Source organism: Aspergillus tanneri (assembly GCF_003426965.1).
Source record: "Aspergillus tanneri strain NIH1004 chromosome Unknown AapTan_3_pilon_pilon_pilon, whole genome shotgun sequence".
Lineage (NCBI taxonomy): Eukaryota > Fungi > Ascomycota > Eurotiomycetes > Eurotiales > Aspergillaceae > Aspergillus > Aspergillus tanneri.
Window position 1 is genome coordinate 4623940 of NW_022984630.1, and position 25303 is coordinate 4649242.

The 25303-nt window shown below is 48.5% G+C and overlaps 9 protein-coding genes across 9 annotated transcripts; 5 read left to right on the plus strand and 4 right to left on the minus strand.

Annotated features, from left to right (window-relative positions):
* Positions 1 to 3736: 3736 nt before the first annotated feature.
* ATNIH1004_005301 (uncharacterized protein) lies at positions 3737 to 4986 on the minus strand (the record flags this gene model as incomplete). Its single annotated transcript, XM_033569955.1, has 3 exons — positions 3737 to 3774; positions 4378 to 4665; positions 4728 to 4986. 3 exons carry the CDS (start codon positions 4984 to 4986, stop codon positions 3737 to 3739), a joined length of 585 nt encoding a protein of 194 aa, XP_033428761.1.
* Positions 4987 to 5023: 37 nt separating this feature from the next.
* On the plus strand, positions 5024 to 5424 carry ATNIH1004_005302 (uncharacterized protein; the record flags this gene model as incomplete). Its single annotated transcript, XM_033569956.1, has 2 exons — positions 5024 to 5287; positions 5323 to 5424. The coding sequence occupies 2 exons, from the start codon at positions 5024 to 5026 to the stop codon at positions 5422 to 5424; spliced, it is 366 nt and encodes a 121-aa protein (XP_033428762.1).
* Positions 5425 to 10136: 4712 nt separating this feature from the next.
* Positions 10137 to 11354, minus strand: ATNIH1004_005303 (uncharacterized protein; the record flags this gene model as incomplete). Its single annotated transcript, XM_033569957.1, has 4 exons — positions 10137 to 10495; positions 10685 to 10926; positions 10996 to 11288; positions 11346 to 11354. The coding sequence occupies 4 exons, from the start codon at positions 11352 to 11354 to the stop codon at positions 10137 to 10139; spliced, it is 903 nt and encodes a 300-aa protein (XP_033428763.1).
* Positions 11355 to 11470: 116 nt separating this feature from the next.
* On the plus strand, positions 11471 to 14325 carry ATNIH1004_005304 (uncharacterized protein; the record flags this gene model as incomplete). The annotated part of the gene is made up of 9 exons (XM_033569958.1): positions 11471 to 11748; positions 11818 to 11873; positions 11959 to 12379; positions 12459 to 12564; positions 12741 to 12856; positions 12917 to 13096; positions 13168 to 13294; positions 13346 to 13894; positions 13966 to 14325. The coding sequence occupies 9 exons, from the start codon at positions 11471 to 11473 to the stop codon at positions 14323 to 14325; spliced, it is 2193 nt and encodes a 730-aa protein (XP_033428764.1).
* A 100-nt stretch (positions 14326 to 14425) lies between these two features.
* ATNIH1004_005305 (uncharacterized protein) lies at positions 14426 to 14768 on the minus strand (the record flags this gene model as incomplete). The annotated part of the gene is made up of 2 exons (XM_033569959.1): positions 14426 to 14585; positions 14653 to 14768. The coding sequence occupies 2 exons, from the start codon at positions 14766 to 14768 to the stop codon at positions 14426 to 14428; spliced, it is 276 nt and encodes a 91-aa protein (XP_033428765.1).
* Positions 14769 to 15083: 315 nt separating this feature from the next.
* Positions 15084 to 16435, plus strand: ATNIH1004_005306 (uncharacterized protein; the record flags this gene model as incomplete). Its single annotated transcript, XM_033569960.1, has 3 exons — positions 15084 to 15105; positions 15168 to 16087; positions 16178 to 16435. The coding sequence occupies 3 exons, from the start codon at positions 15084 to 15086 to the stop codon at positions 16433 to 16435; spliced, it is 1200 nt and encodes a 399-aa protein (XP_033428766.1).
* A 237-nt stretch (positions 16436 to 16672) lies between these two features.
* ATNIH1004_005307 (uncharacterized protein) lies at positions 16673 to 17071 on the plus strand (the record flags this gene model as incomplete). The annotated part of the gene is made up of 2 exons (XM_033569961.1): positions 16673 to 16894; positions 16952 to 17071. The coding sequence occupies 2 exons, from the start codon at positions 16673 to 16675 to the stop codon at positions 17069 to 17071; spliced, it is 342 nt and encodes a 113-aa protein (XP_033428767.1).
* A 1311-nt stretch (positions 17072 to 18382) lies between these two features.
* ATNIH1004_005308 (uncharacterized protein) lies at positions 18383 to 18871 on the minus strand (the record flags this gene model as incomplete). The annotated part of the gene is made up of 2 exons (XM_033569962.1): positions 18383 to 18459; positions 18544 to 18871. The coding sequence occupies 2 exons, from the start codon at positions 18869 to 18871 to the stop codon at positions 18383 to 18385; spliced, it is 405 nt and encodes a 134-aa protein (XP_033428768.1).
* Positions 18872 to 19918: 1047 nt separating this feature from the next.
* On the plus strand, positions 19919 to 24353 carry ATNIH1004_005309 (uncharacterized protein; the record flags this gene model as incomplete). The annotated part of the gene is made up of 4 exons (XM_033569963.1): positions 19919 to 19956; positions 20015 to 20232; positions 20291 to 20584; positions 20638 to 24353. The coding sequence occupies 4 exons, from the start codon at positions 19919 to 19921 to the stop codon at positions 24351 to 24353; spliced, it is 4266 nt and encodes a 1421-aa protein (XP_033428769.1).
* Positions 24354 to 25303: the final 950 nt, after the last annotated feature.

Sequence of the window (25303 nt, forward strand, 5' to 3'; positions counted from 1 at the left end):
AATCCAGAAGTCTTTAAACAGTGTGTATTAGATTGTTGCAATTTTAACTATTATCTAATCTTAACTAGATCGGTATTCTTAATCAGTTGATTTCCTGCCCCTAAGGCAAGGAATAGATCAAGCTTATTTATTATAAAATTTGATTGCCAATTGCGTAGGCGAATATAGTGGATATTATAAAATATATTATTTACAGTCACATAGAGGTGTTTCGCGCGTGCCTGGAGTATTAAAAGCTTGCTCTTGTATACTAAATAATCACTATTATATAATTTAATATTAATAATTTCTCGCACTAGGTTATAGTGCTCCTGGGCCTTGTCTGACCTATTGCCTTATAGATTTGTATATATAATACAGCTGCCTTCGAGATATCTATCTTACCTAGGCGATCCTGCACTTCTCGCGATATTAATTAGTAGATTTGGATAGCCAAAGCTTTATTCTTTATCTGCTAAATTGCTAAATTAAGCTCCTTACTGTTATATAGTGGACTAAGCTCCTTGTTAATTAAAATTAACTCCGCGTTTATAATACGGGCGTCTTTATATAGATCCTCTTTCCAATCTGCAAAATTGGAGATCTTCAGAGATTGTAATTTATATTAAAGCTTTTGACCAATATCCTTCCACATGGCACTAACTGCCTGTATTATACTCGCACGGCCGGCGTCATCCTCGCTTGGTGGCGGTAGAGCTGTTGATGTGGGCTTCGGATTTAGAGTAGGCGTACTTAAAGGGGCGATTAACTGCGTTGAATTAGCTCTATTATTTGCTGCAATTGAGTTTGCATTTAATTCTGCAATTAAGTCTGCAGTTGTGTTTGAAAATCCCTGAACTGGTCCCTTGATATATATTCCATGCGATCCTCCTCCTCTGACTTAGTATCTCGTGGTGGTGGTCGTATTATCGCAGGAGAGGAAGGGCCAGGTGTACAGTATGGAGATTCATCCCTAGCAGGGGCTTTTCCCTTCTTCGGGCCCATTTTAATTGAAGTTATTATCAATTCCTCGAGAGGCAATTGAATAGACAAAACAGGTGGTTTAAAACCACGTAATATCAGCTCTAAAAGGAAGATATAGAGGGTCTCATAACCTGTTCGCGAGGCACAATTCTCTGAATTCAAGGGGCTCAGGCGAGCTGACTATCTAGATGGGTGACTAATGTTAGGGACCTACCATATTCGGTATGGTCACATGGCCTCACTTAGTCACCCATCTAGATAGTCAGCTCGCCTGAGCCCCTTGAATTCAGAGAATTGTGCCTCGCGAACAACAAAATGAGGACACGTGACCATACCGAATATGGTAGGTCCCTAACATAGAAAACAAGTCTGTATATACAGAACATGGAATCCGGTTACGTGCATCTCTGTACTGTTTCTCCTGACCCTCCAAGGGTTCGAAATTTTCCAGCTCCTTTCGTATGAAGTCCATGACCTGAGGCTGATAACAAGGTCGATTAATGACCTTTAGTATGTATAGAATCTTTTCGATGCCAAGGGAAAACTTTGAACACTCCATCAGTAATCTCTACCTCGTACATCAGTTCCGAGTGGACTACCTGGAAAGAATGAAAGTCCAGGCATAATGCATACGTGACCATTGGTGGGTCTTCCTGAATCGTGTATCGCATCTTGCTGACGAGTATTATAAACCTGTTGTTGCATTCGTTGGTTCCCTCTTCGCCTTGATAAGGCCTACTAACTCCGGAGATTCTTCCAAAATTAATTCTGTCACGGTATCATCGAGTAGAGGGAGTGAGTTAAAATCTTTCATCTAGTAAAACCTTGGTATTCTTCGCGTCGTTCGCGTTTTGACTTGGGAATATTACTCACATGGAAAACTGCGCCATTGAATGTCACTTTAATCCACCATTTATGGTAGATCAAAGTCTGTGAGCGACTGTTAGGTTCAGACTTCCCCTTTGCGAGATAATTCTCATTTTCAAAATACGATCTTAACTCCGGTGACGTGGAAACAAACGAACGTGTAGCAACTGGCATTTAAAAGATAGAACATGTATAGGTACGGAAATCGGTTTGCGCAAGAAAATGATTTTAGCTGAGTGAGTGGGAGAAGTCAAGACTGGGGGACCAGACTATTACTATGTATGTACAGCCCCAGCGATGGGCAAACACCTCTTTGCGGTGCTGGGGACGAGTACTCAAGCAATTCATGGTGGTGCTGAATGCGAACCCGGCGCGTTCGTGAAAGTACTGACAAGCAGCCAACAACAAACAGAGATATAGTCAAGATTCTGTGTTCCCAGCTTGCCTCGCTATAATTGGTGAACTGAAGAAGTCTGCTGGTCTTTTGCCTATACGGTGACTAGATCTGTTCTGTGGCTTATCCTGTTGCCGATAGTCGACAGACTTGAATTTAACGGATGCGCTTTTGCCTCCACCCAACAATACCAGCGACAATGAAGAATAACTAAGGCTTACCTGGTTGCCTTATCTCGCTAAGATCAGCTCAATGATTATCACTATAATCGTTAGTGGGAGATGACTAGACCTCCGCTGTCTGGGTCTATCGCGACATCTACACTAGAGCCAACCCATTCTCCAACATGGCTTCCCGGCTGTCCGCCTCCTGCCTCGTGGTTCTAAGGCTATGTATCTAATGGTTTCGACAAAAGAGATATTTCAATTCCTGTCTCTTCATGTGTTCAGCTGCTGTCTGTGGTTCTGATAGTGCTATCACAATCGATATAACAAAGTGTTCTTCCGGTGTGGTCTTCTCTATGCTTCCGCTCAACTGCTCGTAGTTGTTTCCAGTGGAACATAACAATCATTACAACAAAATACTCTTGGTGTGGTCTCCAACGTGGCTCTGTCCAAACTTATTGCTCGTGGTCTTGAGTGACCTACAGCTAAACCAGTCACTATGTGTCTTATTTCAATAGATACTACGAATTCCTCCCTAGGAATGGGGCAAAAAGTATTCTTGGAAATGTCTATGAGGGTTTCCTATTTTCCCTTCTTTTGTGTTTTGGTTTGGTTTTGTTCTGTTTCTCTTTGTTTCTTTAAAGGGAGCTGTGAAGGCCGCGGTCTAGAGGGGCTGCATAGGATAATACCAAGGCAAAGGGGTCACCACAGGCCTTGACGCTACGTTCGTGTTAAGCAATAGAGTCCTATAATTAGATACATACAGAGATAACTAGTTAGTTTACCTGCATAACGCCGAAGGCGAGGGTTTAGCGTATGAATACTACTACTACTACTACTACTACTACTACTACTACTACTACTATGAATGTATCTTACATTAAACTATTCCCATCATTATATGACACTATCGTCACCAACTTTGAGAGGTTGATTTCCAGTTAGGTTATGGCTAGCGTATGCTGATCATTCAATTTTAGAGAAAGGCTACAGTGGGTGAGAAGTTGGAAGCTAGCCTATGCCCTCGCATGCCACCCAAAAATATTATTTTCGTATTAATGTTCATGATATCATCATTTTCATGATTTAGTGCAAGTAGAACCTCAAAACAGGAAGTAGGTGTTTTTAGCAGGATAATATACCCGTGCTGGATCTTTTCTCGAATTACAGAGCAGCTCTCCCTAAAGCATTCGAATCTATTTGAAACGCATGGGAGACCCTAGCTCCTGCATATGCGTGTGAGACACGTAAATTCACGGTATGAGCGACACTCACAGTCGTAGTCAGAATTGCGGCAATCCCTCTCCATGATTGGATCAAAATGACCATAATGCATGCTAGGCTCTCCTTAAATGTTCTGCGAGAGGACAAGTGATACGACCAGCACTAGACAAGCTCCATAATGATTAGTCATATACTGGTATCAAACTGGTTATCAGCTTTAAGATATGCAATTGTTGTGGAGGGGGAAAAATGTGCGATTTTTGAAGTTTCCTGGACAACTGCTGCAGGCAAGACGCAGCTTCTTAGCTCTTGGTCATTATAGGATTTGTGCATGCGACAGAATAGGGGTTTGTAAACGAAGATAATGGACTCGTAAATTGGTTTTACGATGTCAATCTTTACTCGATTTTAGTCCTCGTTGTTTATGCTGCATATAATTATTTGTCGTAGGCCTCCTCTGGTGGTAAACGGGGACGGAATACCAATCAGGTTCTTATTTGTCGACCAAAGTGGGCCAATATTACCTATTATTCAGCATCCGCTCGGTCCGACTTTGTACCTTTTATTCAGTTCTCCCAGATAGATTCAGATAGTGAGAGACCTTAGAGACCTCATTCTTAAATGCAGATCCATATTATATGATCGATGATACTAGCTCATACGCGTATTTAGCTGACCGACATTATTTAATTGTCGTGTCGAACAAGACCGATGTATTGTTACGACGTAGTACTGTATTTTTGCCCACTATGTAGACAGACTTACCACCTCCTAGCGGATAGTTGAGGTACCGAGGCTGCTGGCCTTCCCCTGCATTGATCCAGCGCTCCACATCGATGACAAAAATACTGGTACTCGGTGCGGGAACATGCTTGGCAATGGCGAAGGCGCCGCCGCCCTGCTTGATCAGCAGGAGGGAGCGAGGAGCTTGGCGTAGACCGGATCCAGAATTTGAGCGAGATACGTCTGGGAGATTCTCTGTCTCGACCAGACAGCCTTCGCCGGAAGCGTGCCCCCTGAATAGGAAGTCGGTGCTCTGGGCACTTCTGACATCTAGATGGTCTGCAATATCTGCTTTGGTGGCCATTGCGGTGCTCGGTCTAGCCGATCTGAACTTGCCAGTACTTTGACGCCATGAGGCGTCTGGTTCTCGTTGCTAATATCATTGATCGCCTTGTCCTTGGTTGCGCCGTTGGGAGCTGTCTTGAGGGTGATCTGGGTGAAGAAGAGGAACGCACATTCTCTGTATAACGCAGGAATCAGGTGCGATTCCGACTTGGGCAAAGTGTTGTCGTCGGCGCCGACCTCGTGTACCGGGACCTCGACATCAATCTTGGTCCAGGGCTGCCAGTACATCTTGATCCCCCTGCCCATGGGACTCGGCACAATGTCGAGCGTGTGACAGTAGTCAATGTACGGCGCGGCCCTTGGTCTTGTCGTCGCGCTTGGTTGTGTCCAGCTAGTTTTTCAGGTGGAGGAAGACCCTGCGGCTCACCTCCCACAGCCTGTAACGGTCCATTTTAACCGTGTTGTTCGCAACCTGCTCCACCTTCCCCAGCCTGAGGGTGCACCTTCGCAAGTAGAGCTGCACCGTGGAGAGGCCTGCCTGATGCGTGACCCTGCAACACACCCCAATCTGCAGTCGATGAGGAACTCGAATATCCCGTCCGCGTCTGTGATGCCTCTTCCCGAAATGTAACGACCCTGTAGGAGGTAGTTCACCAGCGCAACGCGCTGGTCCCGCCGCGTTCTCGCAGTCAGTGGACACAGTATGTGGGAGCACTAGCGTCGCTGGAGCGAACAAAAGCTTAAGAGTCAGCCCATCCACTCCCATGTGATTCATGAATGCGACGCGGTCCGGTAGCTGTTCTGCCGTTCCTCGGAAGAGCTCGATCATCAGCTACTCACTCAGACCCAAGAACCTCTGACCCAGATAGTCTGCAATCTGCGATGCAGGTATCCGTGAGCCCGGTGAGCTTACTGACCGGGGTTCCATACGGGGCGATCCCTGAGTCCATTTCAGGAAGCCCAGCATAAATGCAGGCTCATCAACCCTGCTAGACAGCTCCCTGTAGCTCTACAGAAGCTGTATTGCCTTGTAATCCATCTTTCCCCAGTTAATAGAAAGACACTGGCGTTGGAAAAATTGCACCTCGTCCAGGCTCGGCTTGAAGCCAGTAGATAGATTGATAGCCTAGGAGAGCAATTGCAGGGCATTCTGCGCAAGGACAATGGTATCGTGCGCAAGCAAAGCGCTAGTGGGAAAAGTTGACAGGGACTCTGTTGAGTCGAATAGGAGCACTCTGCTAACCCGCCGCTGTCGGAGTGTTAGGAGCGCTCGGAAGCGCGATAGCTACCCGTCTCCTCCAGCTCACCGCCCGGCAGACCCCCTACAGGGGGTCTGCCCCAGTTCAACGCAATTCCCGGCTCAACGCAAAAAAATCAATATATTCAAAACACCTTGTATTTGAAGCCATTCCCACCATCGAAACCATGAAGTCAACGTATAAAGAGGAAGAGGCTATTATTCAAAAGGCTCTACACGTGTACGAATCTCAAAAAAAGGAAAAATCGCGTACAAATATTGCCAAAATTGCGCGTGATCATGGGATCAGCTATCACCGGCTTCATAGAAGAATTCAAGGCAAAAAGAGTAAAATCACACGGAAACCGGCTAACCAACACCTTGATCCTGCAATATAAGCATTATTTGATTATATTATATATACGACGTTGGGGCTCCAATTAGTATACCTGCCATTCGAAAGCAGCCAACACTATTCTGCAGAATAGCCATGAAGATTCATCAAAAGCTCACAAAAGTTGGTAAAAATTGGCCATACGCTTCTTGCAACAAAATAAGCAATATTTTAAAGGAAAACGGCGTGTTATTATATTGATCGGGCTGAGGCAGAGGATGAGGTCTTGGTGTCTCAGTGGTATAATTATCTTCAACTTCAGACGGAGATATATTCTCTTCTTCACGAAGATATCTGGAATTTTGATGAAACTGGCTTCCGAATCGGTCAAGGTCGTGTTGAGTCGATTGTGACTCAATATCCTACAAGAAAAATGATATTGCAAGCGCTTCAACCCGTACAACTGTGACATTAGTTGAATGTGTTAATTCTACTGGTGAGAGGATTCCACCAGTGTTAATTATACCAGGCAAGGTCCACCTGCAGGATTGGTATACTCTTTCAGATCTTCCAGATGATTATATCATAGAGGTATCTGAAAAAGGCTATATAAATGATGCAATTGCATTTAGTTGGCTTTATCATTTTAATTATTTCTCTGCCCAACGTCAACGAGGCCGGTATCGGCTCCTTTTAATGGATAATCATGAGGCTCATCTAACTGTTGAATTTGTCCAATATTGCCAAGATCACAGGATTCTACTACTATCCTTTCCACCTCACCTAACTCACCGACTTCAACCGCTTGATTCGTCCCTTTTCAGCAGCTTAAATTAGCTCACGGTCTTGCAGTCAACTCCGTCTCTCGTTTCCGTGGTGAAAAATATGATAAATTGGAGTTTTTGTATGATATTGACAAGATCCGCAAGCGAGCGCTTACCGAGCGTACAATTCGAGCGGTTGGCGGGAGGTAGGAATCCGGCCATGGAATCCTTCTCTTATCTTGCAAAAAATTGCTGGTAGGACGGTGGATGAAGAAGAGCCTTTAAAAATATATATAATGTCATATAATTGAGAATTTTAAAAATATCTCTGCGTTGAATTGCACTATTACGACCACTACCACCACTACCACCACCACTACCACAGTGCAAAGAACACCTTCGCCACTATTAGATAAAGGGATTAAAACACCTACAACACTTCGCTCGATTAGGAAGGAGATTATGATTGTTCGGAGGTCAAAAACAGAGTTATCTCCCACAATTAATCGAATCTTTCGTGGTGTATTAACTCAGGCAGAACAAAATGCAATGACGTCGGTTGCGTTAGATAAAGCTTTAAAGTCAAGAAAAAGACCTTCTAATTCTACCACCCAATCACGCCGCACAGTCAAAATGGATGGTCTAATATACGTACGGGATGTCAAACGTCATATTAAAGAGAAAAAATTAAAGGATATAGAGAGACATTGGAAATCTACCTCTAAAAAACAAGATAAGAGCTCAAACACCATTATTGAGCGTATTGCCAATATTGCAAGTGCCACTGCCACACCAACTCAATTAAATGCAGAAAATGGAGGTTCTGAAGGTCTTTTCTATATAGATTCATATAGGGATCGAAATATGGCTTCATAGTTTTTAAGTAGGCAATTTTTGAGCTTTTTATTTCAATATATTGATTTTTTGCGTTGAGCCGGGAATTGCGTTGAACTGGGGCAGACCCCTGTAGGGGTCTGCCGGGCGGTGAGCTGGAGGAGACGGGTAGATCCTTAGCTAAGATGCTTAGTCAGGTGCGAAGTGTTTAAAGTAGTTGGACACCGAGCGGCGCAAGACACCGAGCGGCGCGCCGCTCACCGCTCTTCCTGGAAATATTCAAACATCTCAGTATTCGAAGCCTTTTTATCTTGATTTTCATCAGTATTTTATTAATATACCAAAATGAGTGCCATATCAATGGATGAGAGAATGAAAATGGCTGTTGATGCATGGAATAATAACCAATTTTCATCCAGAACTGCCTGTGCCAAGGCATTTGATGTCTCTTCAAGAACTCTTCTTTATCGACTTAAAGGAAGAAGCAACCGCAATAATATTATTGCTAATAGCCGGAAATTGTCCAATCTTGAAGAGGATACATTAAAAGATGGATTATTGATATGGCTAACCGTGGTCTGCCTCAACGGATCTCCCAAATTCAATATCTTGCTGGTCTTTTAATATCTGCACGTCAAAAGACTTCGTCGTTATCCCCGGCCTCTATCCCTGATCTAGTCAGTAGTAAATGGGTTACTCGATTTATTTCCCGCCATAATGATATTAAGTCAAGATATAATCGTCGATATGACTACCAGCGGGCGAAGTGTGAAGATCCACAGGTTATTCAAGGCTAGTTTCAATTGGTTCAAAATACCATACAAAAATATGGCATTTTAGAACAAGATATCTACAACATGGACGAAACTGGCTTCCAAATGGGTGTAACATCAACAGCCAAAGTTGTCTGCGGTGCAGAAACACGCAGATCTGATGCTAAATCAATCCAACCAGGTAATAGAGAATGGGTTACATTAATTGTAACTGTTGGAGCAAGTGGTTGGGTTTTACCCCCAGATTATCTTTGCTGGAAAAAACATCAATCTCAGTGGTATTCTGTTCTACCTAAAGATTATCGACTAAGTCTTAGTGAGAATGGCTGGACTAATAATAATCTGGGACTTGAATGGCTACAAGAAGTTTTTAACAAGCATACAAGATCCCGCACTGTTGGTCAATATCGATTACTTATTTTAGATGGCCACGGGAGCCATGCAACTGCTGAATTTGATTGATACTGCATGGAAAATTTAATTATTCCACTTTATATGCCTCCTCATTCATCTCACCTTCTTCAACCACTCGATGTTAGCTGTTTTGCACCTTTTAAAGCACTTTTATGGTCAAAAAGTGCAAGAAATGATGAATAGTGGTATAAAACCATTGATAAGGTAGATTTTTTATCTATCTATTCATCGGTTCACTCAAAAGCACTGTCATCGGCAAATATATTAAGTGGATTTAAGGCTACTGGCCTTATTCCTCTTGATTCTTCGACAGTGATATCAAAGTTAAAAATCAAGTTGAAAACACCAAGTCCACCATCTTCTTCAGGCAGTAACCAGTTATTTTACTTGGGAAAAACACCTTATAATCTCTACCAATTAAATCGACAAAAGAGCAACTTCTTGAGATTCAAAACCAAGGCTTTTTTCCATCGATTGCTGATACTTTGCTTGAGAAAGCTATGAAAGGCAATGAGATTGCTATGCAGCAAATGTCTTTGTTAAAGGATAAACTTCATCGACGTCAGGCAGGTGATAAGTACCAAGAGCAAAAAAAGGAAGAGCCTAGACAGTTTATTTAAGATGGAGGCAGTCTAACTGCTGATACGGCACATCAAATAATCAGCGAGAAGGAGGCAAAGATTCAGGCCGAGGCCCAGGCACCTAGGGCAGCGAAGGCCTCCCACATGCAGTAATTGCAATATTCAGGGCCATAATCGATTAAAATGTCCTACCAGATAGTTCTACTGCGTATTTTTTATAATATATTTCATTTGTATGGAGATAAATGGTATGAATATTATCTAAAGTAAGATGGAGGTGAGGGAGAGCCGGAGCGGTGAGCGGCGCGCCGCTCGGTGTCTTGCGCCGCTCGGTGTCCAACTACTTTATATTCGCAGCCGCGGGCCTGAACTCTTGAAGGCCAGCGATTAGTTCTGCAACATACGTGGTCCTATCTTCCCTCCCATATAGACACTCCCTTTCGCACCGTAGCGCCCCATTCAGCTCGTTACCAACCCCCACGCATAACACGGAGCCCGCAAGCTGTACGCCTGTCCGTTCTAGAGACGGAGCTTGTTTGGCGTCCAGCCACCTGCGCCTTGTCGAAAATGAGGGCGCTGCCGTCTAAGGCCACCTTGGTGCTGAATGCCAAGGCTACTCTGGCAGTAGAAGCGGTACAAGTCTGCGGACGTGAGACTGAAGAATACATCAGACGAGTCTTTCCCGAGAGCAGCCTCGTTTGAAGCTGCGAGGACCCTCAGGATATCCAGTATGGGCTTTCGGGTTGGAAACTTGTCCTGCGACTCAGGTCCACGGACGGTCCTCAGCAAGGGACTCAGCACAGCAGTATTCGAGTCTGGGAAAAGGGACGTGAGGGATTCTAGCACAGTATCACTGGCTAGCCGAGTTTGAAGTGGCCCTATGATGTGTTACAAGAAGAACACGCGCCGGGCATTCAGCGTCTCTTCGTGTGCACTATCCCTCTCCTTATTCTAGTACACGGTTGAGTCCTCGGTCAAGGGTGTCCGGGAAGCACGAAAGATATATAAGTTCAGAAAGGCGTGAGCAACTTCGTCATTGCGTGAAGGCTGCAATCGGGTAAACTTACTCTCGATAAATGCTGTGGTTAGCTGTGCGGTCAGAGGATCGAATAGTTCAGCCAAAGCGGCCGCGGCGTCACATGGCGAAGGCGTTGTGTTGTCCTTGTCGACTGCTGGCAACACCTCCTTGCTGCTTTGGATGTTGACCATGATTTCCCACGCGGCGCACGCCGCTTGCTGGGGCAAGAGCTCCGAGTCTACATTCCTCGCACGCAAGGCTTCGTCGTTGCCGGTGAGGAAACGGAAGTTACTCTAAGCTTAGGCCGGCATACGCACACTGCTGGAATTGTTTGATGTCGAGTGCAGTCTGGGGGCTCACAAAAGCGGAATTGTTCGGATCCACAACGCCTGTAACGCTTCAAAGTGGGCCGATTCCACCGCGGGTATGTGACAGAAGGCGGATATGTGGTACATAGCAGTCACGTTGGCCAGGTCAAGCTTGTTGTTGTCAATCTTCGCAGCAGCGACCGTCGCCGAGAAGCCCTCCTCAGTCGGCTTGCATGCCACCAGCAGCGGCGTATGGTTCGCCTTCAGGCTTGCGCCGGCGCCGGTTTTGCCTTTCAGGAAGAGCCGTGCGTAGCGCGACTTGTCCCTATTCGTGTCCATGAGGCCCTAGAGCGGCATCAGCTTGAGGATCTTAATGTCCGTGAGAGTCGATATGCGCTGCACTGCCGCCATTGTAGTGACGGTCTACGCTACGACATTCGTGCCGTTCATTGCGTCGCCAGCGCCAAAGGAAATGACAATGCAGCCGAGATCTTGCAACGTCCCACCAGGTCTTGCGCCAGAGCCGGATGCACGACTGCAAAGCCTATAACCCGGCTCCGTCAGAGGAGCGTCTACTTTGTCTTGGTCAGTTGGCGCAGTCTCAGGTCCTCGAGTTTTCCGAAAAGGTGGGCGACCAGTCCGCGCCTCGAGCACGAGCCGGCCCTGGAGAGTCTCGCCCTGAGAAGCTCCAGTGCTCGACCGTCATGCACGCCTGGCAGAGCAACTGGGCCTTTACGAACGGCAGCCTCTCCTCTTTCTCCTTGGACAGCATAAGCTGGTCTGCTGTCTGTCCGTCAGCCGCCTCGTAGCACCAGTGCTGCCCCGTGCCTAACCGTTCTATCTTTTGTATGTACGCCTCGTCTTACATGCTCAGGTCGTATATCGCCTTAAAGAAATTGGGAGGGACGATGGAGGAGCTTGTGGTTGTACGTAAGTTGCGGGGACAGCCTAAGATACTCGGCCGCACACGCGCTCTCCAACACGCTTTTGGCTATTCTGAGAAAATAAGGGTCAGGAGGTGTGACTCTATCCTTTGCTGCCGGAAACAGCCGAGACTCTGAATCAAACAGCGCCACCACCTCCGAGAGCGATGTGTTGAGAGGTGCGAAGAGAGGCACTGGAGATCGAGCGCCTGGGTGTAAGGAACACGGTGAGAGGAAACGTCTGGGCGGCAATCTGATCATGGTAGATGCCTTGGTCTGTCATACTGAACCCCTGGATCGGTTCTGGCGATGGCGGGACAAGGCTGCCGACGTTTTTGACGAAGGACTCCATCACCCCATTGGCGAGGTCGATGTACGGGATCAAGACGTTTGTGTTGATACAGGACAGCTGCAGAGTCCACAGGCCCGGTCGTGCAGCAAGCTTGTCAAAGAGACTTGGAGAGGTTGGCTTGGTGGGATTTCTAGGGGTGTTTTAAGCATCCGGAGGTCAACGTAATAGGCCGCCGGACTGGTGACAGAGTTGCTGTCGTCACAGGCTTCAATCGTGACATCGCCAAAGATCTTCGAGTAGCTCGTCACCTGCTCCGAGGGAGCTACAGCCGGTGCCGCCAAAGAAGTTGACGGAGCTGGATCTCAAGGCGGCGAGCGAGACGTCGTTTCTAGACGCCAGGAGCGCCGTCCATCCTTGCTCGTGGACGAAGGCCTTGAGCGCTCGATGTCGGTGTTCTCCCCAGCACTCGGTGCTTCAGCCATGCCGAGCAACTGTCTGTCGAGTCCTGACCTATGTTGAACCCTTTCGGAACGGCCGTATCGAGCAGCTTGACCACCGCCGGTGTTACGGTGACCTGTCCAGCCGACACCAAGCTGTGTAGATGGTCGCCGTCGGCTACTCGGCAAACAGCCTTACCTGGAACTCCTGAACGCCGGCTCCATCGCGACTGAGAAGAATGCTGTAACACCGTGCAACATGTGAGATGGACAAGACCTGTTTCTGTTCCCAGAACAGGCTGGCTAGCTCGACATGACCAGCAGTAGCTCTGTCCAATGCTGCGATGAGGGCGAGTCAGCTTTGCGACTCGGAGGAGTTGCCTGCACTTGTGCCAATAGCATCAATGGCCTGAGAAATACTTCTGGTGCTGTAGAGAGCGGCGAAGAGTCTGATGTCGTCCTGTACGAGACCTTGCAGGAGCTTCTTGCCCTCCTTCGGCTGTTGTGGGACTATTGTCTGTGACCGAGTCATCAGAGGGTGTGAGCACTGTCGAGGCGAGAGACGCTTCTAGGGCTCTCAACGGCTCTTTACGCGAGGAGGAGTATGCCATGGACGGCACTGCCGCCGCTCACCGTACATATTATATCAAAGATTATGGTGTCAGCGTCAAGATTCTCCAACAGCATGGTATCAGCGACGTCGCCTTATGCTAGATGTACTAGCGAGAGTAGATTACGTACCTCTCGGAGGGGGCTCTGGATGACCAGCATATCCAGCACGGCATCACCCTCAAGATGGATGACTACGGCAACATTCTCAGCTCGGTTCAAATATACGGGCGAGCGGCGGGGAAGTCACCGCTCGATGGAGAGCCTAAGAAATTGCAGGAGACCATGCGCATAGCGCTTGACATGTTGTACACCAGCGCTGTGGAGGACAGTCTTGAGTACCATACGCCGCTGCAAAATTCTGCGGCCAAGTTTGAGCTTTTTGGTATCGCCATCAAGGACGGCCAAGTGAGGTACCAGCCCGACGATTTCATTCTTCGCCAGTTCAGCGAGGTGCCTTCCGAAGGTCCAATCGCCGACGATGCCCTTGCAAAGCGCGTCATGACCAAAAGCCTCACCTTGTTCCGCAAGAACGATCCGACCGCCATATTGGGCCAAGACGAGCTAGACTTCAGGGCATTGGAGGGCATATCGTACACTCTCTCTGACGCCGGAACTCCTTGCAAAGTATCAGCGCGCTGGCAAAGCCTTGATCCCAGACAAAGCAAATATCCTGGGCAAAACTTACAAGTACGAGAACCTGCATGGTGACGGGAGCCGGTGGCTACCGACAGCACAGATACACTACTATGCCGACCCAGCTGCGACGCCGTCCGCCGCACCCGGATCTGCCCAAAGCCACTTCCTCACACCGCTCCGGATCACCGACCCTTATGGCTCGGTTTGCACGAATTGAGCTCGACAGTTACCTCCTGACCTTCAAGAGCAGCACCGATGCGCTTGGGAATGTCTCAAGTTATGTGCACGGCTACCGCATCATGAAGCTGGTGCTCGAGACGGACCCGAATGGGAACCGCTCGGCTTACAAGTACGACTGTCTCAAGCGATTGATCGCCAGCTCAGTCACGGGAAAAGCGAACGAGCAAATTAGCGACTCACTACAAGACATCCACCAGAGCTGGCAGAGCACGAAAGAGCAGATTTTGCCGTGGAACCCCTAGAACACTCTGCGGATCTGCTCAAGGGCGCTACGGTCCGTTACATCTAGGATCTAGAGTAGTATTCCAAGGGAAAAGGGGCATCACACCGATCTACCCTACATCACTCAGCAGGGTCACACACGTGCACAAAATCGCCGACGGGTCCAAGACAAAGATCATAATCTTCTTCAGCCACTTTGACGGTCTTGGCCGTGCCATCCAAACCAAGGCCATCGCTGAGTGTAACCGGAGACGCCGCTGACCCCGTTGGGTCGGTAGCGCTTGAAAAGTGCTCAACAACAAGGGCAAAATGCCCTGCTTGTCTTCAACCCTTTTTCGACGGCACACACGCTTTCCAGGTCGACCATAGAGCCGGCGTCAGCGATGCCGAACAACACGTGGTCCAAAGTGATGTACAGTTCATGGGCGACGAAAACATTTGACGCCAACGATACAATGCTCATGGACCCGAAGCATGACGCGGATGTGGGCGGCTACTTTTCGAGGCTGGCAGACAGCGAATATCTACCCATAGAACGATTAGAGAAGCGGCAGAGCGATGGGAACGACAGATAATAATGCGGCTGACAAGTCAGCACAGCAACACTCCGACATCGTTACAGTCGATGCCATGGGAACGTGTTCCTCTTGACCAAGGATAACGGTGATGAAGAGTTTACCGCGTACCGCGTGTTCGATGGATGCGAAAGGGCTATCACGAGAGACGCGAGACGCAAAGGGTCGCCTAGTTGAGCGGAAAAGGTACGACAAAGCCGGCAATGACGCTTTACGATATCACGGGTAGCTTGGTGCTATTTTAGCATAGCCAGGACAGCAGTGGCGAAAGGAGTACGACGCTTTAGGTCGAGAGACGAAGAAGTTCTTGCTCGAGAGTACAAAGAGCGAGGTTTTGTTCGAGTTGCGGACCTACGGGGAGAGCGAACCAGAGCCGGAGAAGTGGAACTTGAGAGGTCAGCTCTTCCAAATATACGACCAGGCAGGGACTGAAACGAATTTCGACTACGACTTCACAAGTGCCCTAGTCACCCACAGAGGCAGCTTGCGTTCGCGTACAGTTCAACTCTGGACTGGAACGACGCGGGACGCATCGTGCTGGACCCGGACATTGACACTGAGGGGACGCAAAAAATGCTCTCGGCCAGGTCACCTGCTCCCGGAGTCCGGACGGAAGTATAACTTGCGCTATACTTACAACGACGCCGGACTTCCGGAGACGATCGAGGCAAATGTCAGAGGCAAGAAGAGGGCAGCCGGAGATCTCTTGTGGGAAACGTATGTCGCCGGCGTAGACTATAACGAGCTCTCATATGCAACGACAGTCTACTTCGTCAACGGCCACCGTACGATAAACGAATTCGATGCTGTTACACTGCAGTTGAAAATCCGCCGGACTCTGTCTCACCAAACCAAAGGGCCTCTTCTAAAGTCCAGCGTCCCGAGTATGCATACGACCCATCCGGCAACAGAACGTCGTCTTCGCAACAGCGTGGTCAACCCAGATGTCGAGTATACCTACAATCCCACGTACCGCCTCATCGAATCTTCAGGCCGCGAACAGCTAGGCAAGGGAAACGATCTGCAGGGCGGGAGCAGCAGTCCGAACGCTTTAGGAGCCTTCCAGATATTTAAAGCTGCATTAGATGCGCCGAGGGGGTATCGCCATAAGCCGCTACGTCGAGACTTACAAGTACGACTCCGCCCACAACTTTCTCTCCGTCCAGAACCGCACCGCCGACGACGGGAGCCAATCCTTGACCAGGACGTACGTACGCCGGCGACAGAGTGGCGATATCTTCACAAAGAGAGACATTCCACGTTCACGGGTCAAACGGCCGGATCGTACTAGTTAAAGATTGGACTGGTGGTGATCATCTCTACCGGCCTGCCCGGTATCAGATTAGCGACCCACCTCGATGCGGTCGCTGTCGAAGTGGACAAGGACGGAGTCTTGGTCTCGTACGAGGAATACTCTCCCTACGGCAGCACCTTTCAGATGCAGGACCCGCAGAGGCCAAAGCGGTTCCGCTGGGCAAGCAAGAGCGAGACAAAGAGGGCGGGCTTTATTACTTGGGTGCAGGATATTACGCGCCCTGGCTCGGTAGCTGGATGAGCTGCAAACCCACAGGGTATTCCGATCCATCTGGTCTCGTGAAAGTCAAGAACAAAATGGGACATGTGGACAAAACAGCAGGCTTGGGGGTCACCAAGACGATCCAGAAGACGCTGAAGGAACAGAGTGAGCACCGGATGAAGCTCCGCCATACCAGGATCAAAACATCCGAGCCGACTTGGCTGGAATGCCGCCTACCCCAGCTATGGAGGCGGCGCCGCCGAAGGCGAAACGACAATGCGCAACCTGTTGGCCGTTACCTGGGAGCGCACGCAGCTACACCACTTCTACCCTCAGGAGTATAGGGACAAGTTCGCCACGATCAGTATCAAGGTGGATCAGTTCATAGTGTCGCTCACGGACGAGACGCACCGGATCTGCACTGTCTGTGGCGAAGCAAACGGCTGCAAGCTCGGTAACTGGAACGACCGGTGGCCGGAGCTCTTCTTCAAAACCCCGGTTACGAAGCTCAGATGACAAACTGCGATACTTTGAACGCTGACAGCTGCACTGTAGCTCACGGTGACCGTCGACAAATTTAGCTCCCTCACGGGTGAGCAGCAGAAAGCGCTTAGTGTTCTGTTCGGCGCCAATTTTACACCTCCGTCCAGCTTTTCGAATACAGACAAGAAGTAGGGAAGTATCAGTCAGCTAAATACGCGTATAAGCTAGTATCACCGATCATATAAGAATGTGGATCTGGATGAAAAGAATAAGTCTCTTAAGGTCTTGTCAGAATAACTAGTCCAGATTGGGACATCATGTGAAATATATACCCAATACTCCTCATAGAGGGGTTGGGCGGACAATCTTTCTGAATACAACCACTTCAGACCCCCCAAATAATCAAACAGATCCCTAAGCGCGAGAGGCGCGCGACTACACGAGCTATTTATAGGAGATCTAGGAAGACGTCCAGAAAAGTGCCACACGCGCCTAGGAAGATCAGAAACGATAGGTAAATCGTTACCGCAGACCAGAGGACTTCTACGTAGGGGATATAGTCTATATTACTATAAAGCATTAGAGAATAGATCGACCCAGAAGAAAGCTTACTCACCAAACCAGCGGACCATATAAGATCGTCGACAAGATTAGACATTCATATAAGTTAGACTTACTACTATCGATTAAGGTTTATCCCGTATTCGCCCCGGAGAAGCTACGTCGCGCCGCGAAATCACCGCCATTAGAAGGACAGATCCTAGATCCCTCACCCCTAGTGGAGGTCAATAGCGAGGATAAGTAGGAGATCGAGGAAATCATTGCTACTCGCTTACGCTACAGGAAGCTCCAGTACAAGGCCAAATAGATAGGCCATAATAACGACGATACCTAGTACCCGGCTAAGGACTCCAAGAATGCGCCGCAGAAGCTATTAGATTTCCACCGCAAGTATCCTCATCTTCCTAGTCCCCCGAAGCGTCTGAATGAGTTGATCGAAGCGGCTCTTAATAATGAATTTGACCCAGATCACCCAGATAACGACCGACCAGCGTGATAACGGACCTAGAGGACCAGGTCCTTTCAAAGAAGGGGGCAATGTGACGAAGTAGACAGAGAATGGCGATATTAGCCGTAGGCGAGGAAGGAACAGGACGTTGGCTAGATGAGGAAGGAACGCGTCGGAATGGACACACCCATTGGCACGTAACAGATCACCCCATTCCTAAGAATAGTACTTGTGCGAGCTTGTGACACTAAAGTGGTATGAAATAGAATGACCGTTAATTACAGACGCTAATAGGAAGCTAACATATCAAAGAATACAGGTTCTATTTCAAGCATGGCAACGAGAACAGTGTTCAGCCCTACTACCTTCCACTTTGTGATGAACCATTCGCACATGTGTCCTGAATTTATCCTTGCGACCAAATGACTTCTTACACTCAGCAATGGGACACTGATACAGGTCGGGAGAGATATGTTTGGTTTTGATGTGTCGCATTAGAACTGCTTCGCGGGAGAATTGGCCTGTGTAGGAGCATCCTTCCCAGCGGCATGTGAAGGAGCTACCGCGGTCCCTAGGAATAAACTAGTCAGAACGATTTAGGATAATAGGTGGTAGAGGAAGACGTACTTGACCTTCGTTTTGTCATTGCATATACTGTCATGGAGCTCTCCATCCGAAAGAGTATTGTTGTCGGCCTTCAACATGGGCATTCTCTCGGCGTAGGGATTAGAGGTTTGCAGGTTTGGCCAAAGGTTACTTGACGTGACATGCTCATAGTTTATCCCATGTAGATTTTGGGCGATGTCAGACCCTCTGGCATCGCCGTTGTCCAGCCACAGGGCAGTGTTAGGGACAACTTCACTCGACATCAAATGCGTTCCATCGTTCAACACAAATGAAGCAGATGATAATCGAGGGGAGATATTGTACGGCACAACATTGTATGAAGTAGGTTCTGGAGGAGAGAAAAAAGGCGACGTCATTGTGATGAAGTCACTACCAGATGCCGATATCAAAGTCGAAGTTTTTAAAATCATGGATATCTCTGTCAGGGGAGAATTCAAATGAAGAATAACTGTCCCAGGGAAACGGGCATGAATTTAAAGGATGGGGGGTACGGGCATTTGACGATGCCTACTCTTTGGTGGCCATGCCTCTGAGCCATTGTGCTGCAGCTCTTTTTGTTCTTTGTTCTTGGACTAACCGATAATATTGTCTAGGGAGAATATTCACGGGTTCCCATTGGTAACTATTCTGCGAAACTAACAGTGTGGGGATACGCCCTGGCAGCTTGATTTACGATGAATATATATGCACAGGAAGTTTATCTGAACCAATTGTCGATCCCTGGTGAGTCCACTAGGTCCACTATTGCTCAGTCAGATGCAAACGGCAAGATGAAAACAGATCGTGGGTCTCGGGAGACGCCTTGTGAGCCTATTGCGCCCCAAATGTCGGGGGACGGAGGTTTTCCCGTACTTCCCGCACTGTAACCCCGTCTGGCCAATGGCTAGTTGACGTGGCACTGCATGGGAAGTTTGTTCAGCCAATCAAGCGCGCCCACGGTCCATGTGACCCATGAGTGGTGGCGATTCATGGAGATCAAGTCTCAATTCAACCCTAGTTGTTTTTTTCTAGAGTTTCTCCTAACCGGCCCCTTACAAAAGTTACCATTTTTTCTGGACCCTCAAAATGGCAACTTTTGTAAGGGCCCGGTTAGACAGTCAGGGGGAACAAGCACTCGTTCAAGGATGTGGGATGTCTGTAACTCGACTGGGGAGGCCCATGCACTTGCCCAGCTCCTCGGATGGGAGACCTTTGCTATTTGAATAGCTCATGAGCCCGCGTTTTCCTGCGATTTTGTTTTGTTTTGCAATGCACGACCCTGTGATTTTCTCTTGTCATACCGTTGATACACTATGTCTAGCTCAGTTATGCCGTGTAGGCCCAGTTGTCCCAAAGATTGGAATGATAGATATGATCTTATCTATGATCTTTACTGGGACCAAGACAAGACACTTTCAGAGACCATGGCAATAATGGAGCTTGAACACGGTTTCATCGCAACGTAAGATCCCTAATGCTAGACTCCCAGGGTGTATTTTATCGGCGCTAATATTCCGCAGCGACAAGCAATGGAGAAGCAAGGTGGAAGAATGGGGGCTGAAGAAGAATGTCACGTCAAGTGAAATGAACCACATCCATCGTCTGATGCGAACAAGAAAGGAGCTACAGAGCAAGGAGACTGAGTTCTATGTTCGTGGTCGCCCGGTTCCGAATGAAAAGATAAACCGTGCTTTGAAGAGACAGCACAATTCTGAAGGTGGCATGAATTCACCGCCAGGTAGGACTCACGATGATCACCAACTCGAGGACCTTGCTGATGTAGAATCTCTATTTAGGCCAAACTCCGTCTGATATATCCTACCGAACTCCATTAGCTTCAGAAACTCCGAGAACGCCATACTCGCAGGCTACAAACACCCCGGCGGGTCCTAGCGGTGGCTCTGAAGAACCCGGCTACACCACTCCTATGGCTGATTTTATCCTCAAAGAGCGCGCCTCAGAGCTATCACTTGCGCATCTGCAGCACCAGCAACCACAGCGAAACGTCTTTGGCACTGTGCAGTTGTCTGAACAGCTGAGCCAAATCAGCGTACCTGGCTCGCCTCGTCCACCATCTCATGACAACCAAAGTAAAAATCCTCTCTCGTCTGTGGACTAGAAGATAAATGCTGATAGCAGTTAGGTCACGCCCATGCAACGGAACATGCTTTCGTCAACAACGAGAGACCTTCTCGCACGTCTCAATCCCCGTATCAAGTCACTGGTCATGCTGGAGATTTTTCCAACGTGCCGTCGGTCACCTTGAACGACGGTAACGCAATGGAGTTGCTATCAGGTGTCAGCTCCAGTGGCACTACCAGGGACTCCGTTCGAACACAAGAGGGTAGAAGACCAGCGCTTCAAGCTACGGATGATAATCAACTTCTCGAGTTACTTGAGCACTTCGACGCAGCGGAAAGGGGCGGATACCTCGAGGATGCGGTTACTCGGTCCCTTCAAGCTGCCGCTGTTGGACATGCGCCTGAGGTGGCCCGAATCTTTCAAATATCGGCCAAAGCAGCATATCCTGAGGTGGCTCAGGTCTTTCATGGAGCAGTTGAAAGAAACCATATCGAGATCGTTCAGTTTCTTCTGAAGTGCGGGGCCGATGTTAATGCGCCGTCAGGAAAATCCGGACTGTCAGCTCTTCAAACTGCATCAGAAAAAGGGAATCTGGAGCTAGTTCAACTTCTTGTCAGCTCTGGTGCCCTCATCAATTCTCGGGTAGCGGAATCGGGCGGAAGAACTGCGCTTCAAACAGCAGTTGAAGGAGGAAGCCTAGATGTGGTCCGGTTCCTTCTCGCCTCCGGTGCCGATGTTAATTCTCAGCTAGCCGAAGATGGCGGACGGACAATTCTCCAAGAAGCAGCTAGAGGCGGAAACCTTGAGATAGTTCGGCTTCTCCTCAACTCTGGTGCTGAGGTGAACGCCCTACCAGCGGGTTATGGATTGGCAGCACTTCAAGAAGCAGCAGGGAGGGGAAATCTTGAGATTTTTAAGCTCCTTCTCGCGTCCGGTGCTGATATGAATTCCCGTCCGGACACAGCGGGCGGGATGACGGCACTCCAAGCAGCGGCTGGAGGAGGAGATCTTAAGACCCAGCTTGTTTTGGAGACTGCTGCTGAATTTAAGGCTTTACCTGCTAAAGAGCTTAGTATGGTTACATCTCGACTAGCACATGGAGGTCATCCGGAGATGGTTCAAGTTCTTCTGAACTTAAATGCCGATATTAACGCTCCTCCAGCTGGTACATATGGACGAACCGCGCTTCAAGCCGCAGTGGAAGGAGGCAGTTTTGAAGTTTTTCAGCTTCTTCTTCGTGCCGGGGCCGATATTAACGCTCCGCCTGCTAAGACTGGTGGAAGAACCGCACTTCAAGCGGCAGCGAAAAAAGGAAATATTGAGCTGGTCCAGCTCCTTCTCCGTTCTGGAGCAGATGTTAACGCTCTGCCGGCTCCGGTATATGGAATGACAGCACTTCAAGCGGCAGCTAAAGGAGGAAATCTTGAGGTTGTTCGGCTTCTTATCAACCATGGTGCTGACGTCAATTCTCTACCAGCTGCAACGGGCGGGAAAACCGCCCTTCAAGCAGCAGCTAAAGAGGGAAATCTTGAGATTGTTCAGGTCCTTCTCGATTCTGGAGCTGAGGTTAATTCTGTAACAGCTGAAGCGCGTGGACGAACCGCACTTCAAGCAGCAGCTGAAGGAGGCAATTTTGAGGTTTTTCAACTACTTGTCGCTGCCGGTGCTGATATTAATACTCCACTAGCTAAAGATCATGGAAGAACAACAGTTCAAGCAGCAGCTGAAGGCGGAAATCTTGAGATGGTTCGGTTCTTGCTCGGATCTGGTGCTGATGTCAACTCCCCCCCAGCTGAATCGGGTGGAAGAACAGCACTTCAAGCAGCAGCTGAAGATGAAAATCTTGAAATGGTCCGGCTTCTTCTTGACTATGGTGCTGAGGTTAATGCTCTGCCGGCCAAAGATAGCGGCGTGACGGCTCTTCAAGCTGCAGCTAGTGGAGGAAATATCGAGATAATTCGGCTTCTTCTCGGCTCTGGCGCCATCGTCAATGCTCCACCAGCCAAAGTAAGCGGAAGAACAGCCCTTCAAGCTGCAGCTGAAGGCGGAAATCTCGAAATAGTCAAACTCCTTCTTGGCTCTGGAGCCGATATTAATTATCCACCAGCTGAAGCGCATGGACGAACTGCCCTTCAAGCAGCAGTTGAAACAAGCAATTTTGAAATTTTTCAGCTTCTTCTTGATGCTGGTGCTGATATTAATGCTGCATCAGCTAAAGCGCGTGGATTAGGAGCACTTCAAGAAGCCGCAGGGAGAGGGAATCTCGAAGTGGTTCGGCGCCTTCTTAGCTTCGGTGCCGATATTGATGCTCTGCCAGCTAAAGATACCGGATTGACAGCACTTCAACAAGCAGCGAAGAGCGGAAATCTCGAGATAGTCCAGTTCCTTGCTAAGTCTGGGGCCAATATCAATTTTCCACCAGCTAAAGCGGGCGGAAGAACCGCGTTACAAGCAGCAGCCGAGGGAGGAAGTTTAGAAGTGGTTCGTTTCCTACTTGGCTCTGGTGCCGATGTTAATTCTCCTCCAGCTAGGGATGCTGGAGTAACGGCTCTTCAAGCGGCGGCTGAAGGAGGGAGGCTTGGAATGGTTCGTTTCCTGCTTAGCTTTGGTGCCGATGTTAATGCTCTGCCAGCTGAAGCAGGCGGAAGAACAGCACTTCAGGCAGCAGCAGAAAGAGGAAATCTCGAAATAGTCCAGCTTCTTCTTGACTCTGGTGCTGACGTTAATGCGTTGCCACTAACCCTTGGAGCCACAGCACTCCAAGGAGCAGCAGGGAGGGCCAATATTGATGTTGTTCGGCTTCTTCTCGACTTTGGTGCCGATGTGAATACTCCCCCAGCTCACCTTGGAATGACAGCACTTCAAGCTGCCGCTGGAGGAGGAAGTCTAGTTGGTGATCTTATTCTTAGTTCTGACACTGACGCCAAGGCTCGACTAGCGGCAGAAACTCAGCGAGCAGATACAGGCTATCTCGAAGTGGTTCGACTTCTTCTCAACTCTGGTGCTAATATTAATGCTCCTCCAGGGGAAGTATGTGGAAGAACAGCTCTTCAAGCAGCAGCTGAGAGGGGCTACCTTGATATTATTCAGCTTCTTCTCAGTGCTGGCGCTGATATCAATGCTCTCCCAGCTGTAGTGGATGGAATGACCGCGCTTCAAGCAGCCGCTAAAAGGGGAAATCTTGAGCTAGTAAAGCTTCTTCTTAGCTCTGGAGCCGATGTCAACGCTCCTTCAGCTACTATATCTGGAATGACGGCGCTTCAAGCAGCAGCTAAAGGAGGACATCTTGAGATTGCTCGGATTCTCCTCGCCTCTCGTGCCAATGTCAACGCTCTTCCTTCTTTGCTTGATGGAATGACAGCTCTTCAGGCTGCAGCTAAAAGCGGGAGTCTCGAGCTGGTCCGGGTTCTTCTTAGTTCCGGCGCCAATATCAATGCTCCACCAGCTGAAGCAGGAACAACGACAATGAAGGCGAAAGAAGGCGGAAGAACAGCACTTCAAGCAGCGGCTAGTGGAGGAAACATTGGGGTAGTTCAGCTCCTTCTCAGTGCTGGTGCTGATGTCAATGCTCCACCAGCCAAAGCTCGTGGAAGAACAGCACTTCAGGCAGCAGCTGAAGCAGGAAATCTTGAAGTAGCTCAGCTGCTTCTGTGGTATGGCGCCCATGTTCATGCGCCCCCTTCGGAAGAGAGTGGCACGACTGCATTGCAAGCAGCCCTTGAAGAAGGGAATTTTGAGATTGTTCAACTACTTCTTGACAATGAAGTGATGACTTGACAGACAGTGAGCGCGATACGACACTACGCCGAAGTGTCGGGAACATGCAGGAATGAAACAGGCAGAGGCCGATCACAAACAGGCACATGGAATACCCCCTGTACAAATCCTGCTCTAAGCCATGTCGGAACAGATTTCACATTGAACATCGCTACAAAGTTCTAGTTCCTTTGCTCAATCGCTTAGATATCTGATGTCAGAAGTTATGCTGTCATGCGACAACTTGCGTTTCGTTGATCTCGCATCACTAGAGCCACTTCCTGAGCAACAGCGTTAACATATCCTGGTCTTCCTTGGTTCCAAAATGATACGATTATCATCATGGCTGCCAACACTCTTCCTGGGGCCCCTCGAGCAAATTTCCGTAAGAGATATGGTGAAAAGAAGGATCGTCAACTGTGGGCCAGAGCCCGACAGTAAACCATGTGCCATGGCCTTATGGATACGTTGGCGAACGATGAAGGATGGATACTGCCTTCGGCAGAAAGGATCCTATACCGTTTCACTACAGAGACGGGACCGTTTCTCACCGTTTCTCTTCTTTCCCTCAAGATTGTTGTAAACAGTATGTTGGCCTAGTACAGTTGAATCAATCCTGCTTCAGCCCTTCACATCAACAACATTGATAGATGCATTAACGCAGTCAAAGCATACTAATATTAGAGTGTATCGATATTCTTATTGAGTGCTGCTAAAGTCCAGTTATATATAGACTGCGGCAAAACCATGGACAACCGCGGATAACCAAAACCGCAACCGCAAATTTGCGGTTTTGGGGCTGATTTAAAAACCGCAAACCGCACTGTGGGCGGTTGCGGTTTTCACTTTGGAGAACCGCGGTTTTTGCGGTTATCCATGGATATGTAAACATTACAAACATGCTGAAACTCGTGACTTTCCAGTGAATGCATAAATTGTGCACTTTTCGCAGTATTTTTGGAGTATCTAGT